Source organism: Petaurus breviceps, unplaced genomic scaffold (assembly GCF_028583685.1).
Source record: "Petaurus breviceps papuanus isolate PSGF00001 unplaced genomic scaffold, PetGlider_PUasm1.0 91041, whole genome shotgun sequence".
NCBI classification, from domain to species: Eukaryota; Metazoa; Chordata; class Mammalia; order Diprotodontia; family Petauridae; genus Petaurus; species Petaurus breviceps.
The window spans coordinates 18,833,201-18,842,190 of NW_027187400.1; the positions used below are offsets into that span (position 1 = coordinate 18,833,201).

The following is an 8,990-nucleotide window of genomic DNA, read 5'->3' on the forward strand; positions in this document are numbered from 1 at the left end:
TGTGTGTGTGTGTGTGTGTGTGTGTGTGTGTGTGTGTGTGTGTGTGTGTATTGGGGAGGGGTGGTCAGGGGCCCAGGGCTGCTAGGCTGTGGAATGCTGGTGGCTTTAGCAAGGAGATAAGGTTTTACTTCCCACCTGCTACAGCCATTCTCTGCACTGGGGTTGGGCCCCTGAGTTTGTGACTCACTCATATCCCGTGACTTGGAGCCTTTCCCCTCCTTCCACCTGGCCCCAAGGCTCAGGTTCACCTTACAGCTAGTAATGCCCTTGTAAAGCTCATGGTTCTACCATACCATTTCCCAGATGGGGATAACTGAGGCCCAGATATAGCAAATGTTTGGGCCCCATGGTAAGCTGGTTCTGGTTCTGGGTAAAAGTTTGGCCCAAAACATAATATCATAACTAGAAACATAAAATCATGGAATAGTAGACTGTCAGAGCTGGGAAGGGCCTTAGAACATAGTAAGTCAGAGATGGGAGGGCCCTTTGAACACAGAATGTCAGAACTTGGAGGGGGGTCTTAGAAGACAGTATTGAATTGGGAGGAACTTTGGAGATCACGTAATCCAATGCCCTTATTACACGAACAAAGAAATCGGGTTAGAGATGGAAAGTCACTTGTCCAAGGTCACAGAACTAGTTAATGGCAATTGAATCTAAGTTTCCTGGTTTCTGGTCTAGAACTCTCTCCACCATTCATTCATCCATCCATCCAACAAGAATTTATTAAGGTCCTACTATGTTCCAACCACAGTCCTGGGTACTATAGATATAAAGACAAAAAAGAAACAGCCCCTGGCCTTAGGGACTAATATTCTGAGGCAGGAGGACTCCCCAGCAGTGAGCAGTATCTATTCCTGCCCCGCCTCCCCCACAGCAGGACTCATGTGGGGATTGCCCAATCACTCACCACTTCCTCCAACTCAGTTACACTGGATGAATTTTGACATCATCTCTATCCCTGAATCAGTCAGGGCAGGGTGTGGGGGTGGGGGAAAGCTTTTATAACTTCCTGGGGACATACTGGTGAGTCACAGAATCCGTCTCAGAGCTCAAAGGGACTTCAGGGCACACTTATTCCAACTTCTACCTACACAATAATCCCCTCTACAAGGGCACTTGCTTTGGAATCAGAAGACCTGGGTTCACATCCTGCCATCGATACTAGCTATATGACCTGGTATAGGTCACAATCTCTGCTTCAGTTTCCTGTAAAATGAGGGAGGTTGGTCCCTGCATAGCTATAGAGCTATGACTCAATGATACCTTAAACAGTTCATTCCCCCTTTGCCTGAACATCTCCAAAGAGAGGGAAACTGACTACCTTTGAAAGTAGTTTATTACACTTTGGATGGCCCTTATTATCAGGAAGTTTCTGTAGTTCACTTTTGTGCATCCTTCCCTCATCCTTCCTCTTATCCCCCAATACTCCCAATTCTACCTTTTGGGGCCACAAGGAAAAAGTCTGATTCCTTCTCCACTAGACAATTCTTCAAGTATTTGAAGGGACCTTTCAGGTCTTCTCCAAGTATTGTTTTCTTTTCCAGACTCAATATCCCTGGTTTCTTTACTTGACGCTTCTAGGACAGAACCTCTAGACCCCTTCCTCCTGCTCACCTTTCTCTGGATGTTGTCAATGTCCCTACTACAATGTGGCATCTGTAACTGAACATGATACTTAGTAAAGAGTCTGAGAAAGGAAGAAGACAGCAGATGTCTCACCCTCTGGGTTCTGTACCCTTTGTTTCCCTCTTGGTGGAGCCTGATATTAGTGGTGATTCATATGAGCACAAGAGGGATCAGTGGCCCAGGCAGGGATGTCAGGCAAGAAGCCAAGTTCAGGGTCAGGGTCAGAGCCAGGGTCAATGGGAGGGTTCTAGGATTTAGTTCTGACTTAGCCCTCTCATGGGTATGTTTGGGGAAAGGAGAACAATATCTTTCTTTAGCAGCCCCTTCAATTTTCTTCTCCCAGCTTGTTCTCCCTTCTTCTGTGGCTACCTCCCTGGTCACAAGCATAGGTGGGGGCTAAGACAAAAGTATGGCCAGGGTGGCCACAGGCATGAGCTAAGCACTGGGGGCACCTGTGCCTGAAGCCTTTTAGAATGTGTTCCAAAGAGGATGGCTAAATGGCACAGTGGATAGAACATCAGCCCTGGAGTCAGAAGGACCTGAGTTTAAATTTGGCCTTGGATACTTACTATCTGTGTGATCCTGGGCAAATCACTTAGCCCTGATGCCTCCAAAAAAAGAGTAATGTGTGTGAAGATGATTTCTGAGCCCTCCATCACTGTGAAGGAAGCAATTTAAGAAAGAGCCAAAGAATAAGAAGGTGAGTTCTATATACTGCTCTGGTTGGACCCTAAAATAAAAGCCAGTAAACAGAAAAATGACTTTGGAGCTGAATCCCACTTTTCATGTTTTATCACATATGTGATGCTGGGTAAAGTCACTTAATTTCTCTTCTAGCCTTGGTTTCTACATCATTCCCTGGATCCAGAGCTAGAGTTGGAAGGGGTCTCAGAAGCCATCTAGGCCAACCCCCTTCATTTTACAGATAAGACTAAAAGAAGTTAAATGACTTGGCCAGGATCACACAGCTAGAAGTGTCTAAGGCTGAATTTGAACTCAGATCTTCCTGATTCCAGGCCCAGCACCCCCTAGCTGCCAACTTCAAGGGTTCAGTGTCAGGACTAGGTCCACGTGTACAGTCCCATGGGGGCTCAGGGATACCTGGATATTGGGGAACCATCAGTTCTCTCATTTGAGAAGCCCCTTGTGCAGTGAGGGGATTGGCCTGTTCTGAGCAAGCAAATGGCCACATGGCCCAACTTCCTTGAACTGGGGAAGGCCCCCAAGAAACCACTTCCTCTGCCCCTGCTGTAGTAGAGCTGTGGCTTCAGAAATTCAGGCCCAGACTTGCTGGACCCTACCGTATAAGGCCTTGGAACTAGTAGAGGGGGAGGGGAAAGAGGCTTGTTTTTACTACAGGATCTAAGAGCAACCATTCCATAACTCCGGGCCTCAATTTCCTTAGCTCTAAAATGAGGATTGGACTAGATGGTCTCTAAAACATTCCCCAGCTCGGATTAGCCCATCATCTTCAGTCCAGTTCTTATAGTCTGTGTCCTAAGGTCTCTTACAGCTCTGGCATTGTCTGTGCTAGCTTCCTTTCTAACTTTGACATTTTACATTCTGAGGCTCTTTCAGCTCTAACATCCTGTATTCTAAGGGCCCTTCCAGCTCTGACATTCTCTGTTCTAAGGTCCTTCCCAGATCTGACATTGTGTGTTCTAAGGTCCTTCCCAGTTCTGACACCCTGTGTTCTAAGGGCCCCCCCAGCTCTGACATTCTGTGTCCTAAGGGCCCTCCCAGTTCTGACATCCTGTGTCCTGAGGGCCCTCCCAGTACTGACATCCTGTGTCCTGAGGGCCCTCCCAGCTCTGACATTCTGTGTCCTAAGGGACCTCCCACTTCTGACACCCTGTGTTCTAAGGGCCCTCCCAGCTTAGACAATCTGTGTTCTAAGGGCCCTCCCACCTTTGACAATCTGTGTTCTAAGGGCCCTCCCAGCTCAGACAATCTGTGTTCTAAGGGCCCTCCCAGTTCTGATATTCTATGATCTAACGTTCTTCCAGCTCTGGCCTCCCAAAATGCTATACATTATATAATAATAATGGAGAAGAGGACTAGACCACAAGAAACAAGCAGGAGGGAAATGAGGAAGGTACAAAGCAGAGCCAGAACCACAAGTCTCCCCAGGTCAAGGAGGGACGGCTGAAGTCAAACAGCAGGACTGAATTCATTTTCTACTCCACACAAAGGTTCTCCTGGTTTTATGCTATGCCACAGAAGGTATTTGTGGAGGTGATGGGAGATGGCTGGTGAGTAGCTATAGGCTGTAGGAAGGATTGGTGCTGAAGTACTGTGGCTTGGGGAACTTTGATCCTTCCTCTCCCTTCCTGATGATTCTCTCCCAGAGTTCTGCCGTTAACCTTCTACATAATTCCGGGAAGTTATTGTTGTCTTCAATCCCCACAGGCTGGCTGGGGGCCCATGCAGCTCTGACCACTCTGATGGAGGGAGGGACACATGCAGGGCATGCCCATTTTATCCCACTGCTTCCCCAAGGAAGACCTTGGTTGGGTAAAGAGAAAAGAAGGCCCCTGGGAAATAGGGAGAAGTCTGAAGACTAGACGGTGCTGGGCAGAAGGGGAAGAATGGGGGAAGGAGGAGCATAGAACAGCAGGATGAGGCTATCCCATGGAACTCCTAGTTGTGGACCTTCCTGGGTTCAAATCCCAACTTTGATATTTACATTGGCTAGTTGGATGACCTTGGGCAAGTCACTTAATTTTCTGAGCCTCGGTTTTCTCAGGGACTTACATTCCCCACCTCACAGGGGAATGCTGGGGAAAACCAGCTGCAAACCCCTAAAGCAGCACTACAGAATTGGGAGCCATTCATAATAAGAGGTCGTATGGGGCTGAAGAAGCTGTCTGAAAGGAGTAGCTACAAGTCGGCTGGTCATCTACCCGGGGACGGCAGGGCCCTCAAGAGTTTGTGAAAGGAAAGAAGGCTTGACTAGAGCAAAGTTGTAGAGGGGCCTAGCTGGCTGCCAAAGGCTGGGGGACAGATGTAGGGCTGGGTTGAGACAGGGCAAGGTAAGGAACTGGGACACTGGTGTCTGATTGAACGTCCAGGGACAGAATTGCACACTTGCTGCTGCTGGTCTCACTTTACACAACTCAGAGCCCTATGTGAATGAGTTGAGGGACCCCAGACACCCCAGGGGAGAGGTGGTTGAGCCTCTAGCTTCCACCTTCTTCCTTCTCCTAGGTCAAGCTCATTTCTCTTATCAGAGGAGAGTTCTAAGGGAAAACCTGGATAATTCGCAAAAAAGGTAGGAAGATGGAGGAAAGTGATTTTGGGGTGAAACAGAGGGGTCAAGAGGTTTCCAAAAACTCTTTCCATCACATTATGTTCTTGTGAAATTGATCGCTTCAGGAAAAATCAGGAGACAGACAGCAGGTGAGGTTGTCTGGCATGGCCCAGGGGAGGAGGAAAATTTTCCAAAGGAAGACAATCTAGGAATTCTCTTGACTTGTCTACCCTGAGCTCATGAGGCAGATCTGCCTGGGGAAAGGCCCCTATGGATCAGAGGAGAGATAGCTGAGAGCTCCTTGGAAAAGAGAATGTCTGAGCAAGGGGAGAAGGGGCTAGGTGGACTTGTAGACAGAGACTGTCAGAGCTGGGGGGGAGCTCAATCTAACTTCCTTAATGAAAAGACGAGACTGAGCTTCAGAAGGTGGTAGACTTAGATTTTTTTACCTCTAAAGCTTATTCTCATCCCATCAAATTAGGGAGCAGAGGGTGTGGTGCAGGTTGAGGGGGTTGGAGGAAATCTCTGTCCTGGGTGGGGTCAGTGGGCAGATTTGGAGGGATTCAGGCTGGGACCCAAGAGCTCACTGGGTCCCCTGGCACAGCAGTCTGAGCCTCAGTGTCAGGAACAGAATGGGGTTTTGTCTTCAGCAGAAGCTGGTTGGTTGCTGCTCAACAGCCTGGGGACGGCTGGTCTGTGCTGGCACAGTGGTGCCTTGTTCCCTTGAACACTAAACCTGCTTGAGCTAGAGCCCAAGATGAGCCTGTGGCTGATTCCCTAGAAGGCCCCAGCTCCAGTCACTTCCTCCCCCAACTGGGGAGCCTGCAGGGCCTGTCAATTCCACCCAGCTGGGGGTTGGGGAGGTTTCCATTCTATTGAAATTATGCCCTGTGCATGGGAGCTTTCTAGATGGGGATATAAAGGTTGGAAGTTTTGGGGGGGTGGTGTCCTTCAGGGTCAGAACAGGAAGGGAAAGAAGGAACTTTGGAAAGATTTAGGGCAGGGTTGTGTGGCATTGGTTGTAGGACATGTAGAGTTGATCTAAATGCTTGGAGTTCATCTAGACCCGCTCATCTTACAGAGAAGGCTGAGATCCAGAGACCAGTCCAAGGTCAATGTGGGCAACACCATATCACTCAGGTCATCTGACAACTCTAAACCCAGAGTACTTTTTAGGGATGTGGAATCAGACAACCAAAGGTCAGGACTCCTGGGAAATGTTTCCTGAGCTGAAGGAGGACCTAAGAGAAGGGGTGGCCATGGATCCAATACATTCTAACAGAGGTCTGGGCAGAAAAAGTTTGGGAATCATTGCTCTGACTGGCAGCTAGATGGCACAGTGAATAGAATGTTAGACCTGGAGTTAGGAAGACACATCTTCCTGAGTTCAAATCTGGTCTCATACTTATTAGCTGTATGACCTTGGGCAAGTTGCTTTACCCTATTTGCCTCAGTTTCTTCTTTTGTTAAATGAGCTGGAGAAGGAAATGGCATATCACTCCAATATCTTTGCCAAGAAAACCCCAAATGGGGTCATGAAGAGTCAGATACAACTGAAAAACTCTGACCAGTCCTGTCCCTGCCTCCTAACCTCAAAATTCACCCAATGGAAAACATACACACACACTCATCTTTCCTATAGCAATGGAACCTTAAGGGTAGGGAGAGCTGGGCTCAGACACTTTAAACACAGCCAATAGCTCCTGAAGGTCATCTAGGCCTTAGTCTTCTGGGACTAGGGGTTGAAGAGGGGGAAACCCTCTTAGAGTGATTCCTAAGGCTGGAATAATATCAAAATCTTTTCTTCTAGTCAGGGGCTAAATCTAGGTTCAAAGCTATTAAAATGAAAAGGATCATGGGATCACAGGATTTGGAGCTGAAAGGGGATCTTAGCAATCATCTTGTTCAGACCTTCTTACTTTACAGTCTCCCACCAGTGACTTCTCTAAGGTCACAAAGCAAGATAGTCAAAGGTGGAGCTGGGATTTGAATGGAGGTCTCTGACTTCGGACCCCTTACCCAATTTTACCGAGGAGGGAAAAGAGGTCCAGGGAGAGGAAAGATAAGTTACCGGGGAGGAAAGATAAGTAACCAGCTAGACCACATGTGGCTTTGTGGCCCTGAGCCAGGCACTGGCAGAGCCAGGATTCTGAGGTCCTACCTCAATCCCGGCAGAGCCAGGTCTCAGGTGCTCCTACCATACCATACATCATGAAGTCAGTTTCAGTATCAGGAAAGAAAAGCCGAAGAGACTGAAGTTACAAAATTGGGGAGTGGGGGTGGGAGGGAGAGCTGGGGGAAGAGCATTTGCAGAAACAGAACAGAATCCAGTCCTGCTGCTGCTGTGAGTCTGGATTTCTGAGCGGGCCGGCTGCTGACTGACAGAGACAGTCTCTTGGTGCTGCCCCCATCCTGATCCTGGCACAGAGACAGTGCCAACCTTACTGCAGCACCTCCTTGAGCTGACCAGACTCCTAGTCTAAATTGCCTTGATTACTTTCTGACTGTCCAAATCCCTCTCTACCCCCCCCCCCCAATCTAAGATCTCTGCCCCTACCCCCACCCCAAGATTTCTGGGCCACAATTCAACCATCAGGGTGATTCCATCATTTGGAGCCAATGTTCCTGGAAGCCATTTGCCCTTCTCATCTCCAGGGCCCATGAAGACAGCCTCGGGCCAGGACCTCCTCGGCAAGCTTTCCTATTCCCTGGGAACTTTCTTTGGCTTTAGCTTGTTTGTCTAGAAGCCTCAGTAGCCAAGGCCTGAATAAGGAATAGGGGAGAAGAGAAAGTTAGCTACGGGGATGGGATAGAGTCAGGGCAAGAGATTTGAGCCTGAAGGGACCTCAGCCTTTACTACCCCAAGGGAGAGGGGTCTTTGGTGTTTTCCCCAGCTAAAAATCAAGGAGTAGGGGTTGGGGATAGGAGTGAGGCATGAAATCCTAGAGAGGGTTCAGACTGGAGAATGGGGCCATTTCACTCCAGGGCCCAGGAGGAAGGTTTCTATGTTTTAGGACAACAGGGACAGATGTTCCTGGAAGGAGGGGGGAGGGTGGGTACGACGACGACACAGAATAGACACAGAACTGCAGAGTTTGAAGGCATGGTTTGGGGAGGTGGGGGATGAGAAAGAAATTGAGGACCTTGAGCAAGTCTGGGCCTCAGTTTCTCTATCTGTAAAACAGAAGGCCTGGGCTAGATAATCCTAAGGGCGCTTCAAGTTTTTAATCCTATGATCCTAAGAAGGCCTGGGGGACGGGGGGAGAAGGCACCTGACCCCAGTGCGTGAGTTTAGGGGGAAAGGGGTGGTGGGGCTCAAGGGACACACTCACTGCTTAAACATCTTCTCCATGTCCTTGATCTGCTTCCTGGAGAACTCCTTGAACTCGGTGTAGGGATTAAAGACCCTCCGGCTGGGGGACATGGGCTCGCCTATGCCCTGGTTGAGGTCTGCGCGCCGCTGTAGCTTGGCGCTAAGCTCGCAGTCCGCGCTGGCCAGCGGATCCCCGGGCTCGTCGGGCGCCCCGGGCCCTGCCCCGGCCGCGGCCCCATTGAGCCCGGGCTGCGGCAGCTGCTCCTGCCCCTGCTCGTGATCAGAGCCTTCGCTGCCGTCCTCGATCTGCAGCCGCCGGTTCAGCTTGGTGGCCAGCTCGTCGGTGGCCATTGTGGCCGGGGGTCTGGCCGCACCGCGCTACGCTGCTGGGCTGGGCGCTGCTGGGCTGCGCTGCGGGTGCTGCGCTGGGCACGGCTGCGCGGGTGGCTGCTTGCGCGGCGCGGAGCCGCTCTCTGCTGCGCTGCAGGACGGGTCGCCCAGCTCTTGCCTCGGCTACTGGCTCGCTAGCTCTCCCGCTTGTTCACTGTGGCTCCCGCTCCGCTCCCTAGCCTCTTCCTCTTCCTGACACTCCCCGGCGCCAAGCACCGCCTCTTAAGGTGGGACTTGGGGCTGCGCAGCAAGCCGGCGCCCCCCGCCCCATTCCTCCCTCTACCCCGCCCCACTGAGGTGGCGGATCGGAGGGACTCAAGGAGGGATGCTTTATTTATTTAAATAGCTATTATTTATTTATTCCGTGGCCGGGCTGAGGTTTCGAGAGCGCTAACCTCCCTGCCAGGG

The 8,990-nt window shown here is 50.3% G+C and overlaps 1 protein-coding gene across 1 annotated transcript in view; it reads right to left on the reverse strand.

Annotated features, from left to right (window-relative positions):
* The window catches only part of EFHD2 (EF-hand domain family member D2), a 21,477-nt gene extending 12,694 nt beyond the window's left edge, over positions 1-8,783 (reverse strand). The window contains exon 1 of the mRNA XM_069079289.1: positions 8,212-8,783. Coding sequence (XP_068935390.1) covers positions 8,212-8,543 — 332 coding nt within the window. The 5' untranslated portion in view covers positions 8,544-8,783. The remainder of the gene's footprint in view (positions 1-8,211) is intronic.
* Between the last annotated feature and the right edge of the window lie 207 nt (positions 8,784-8,990).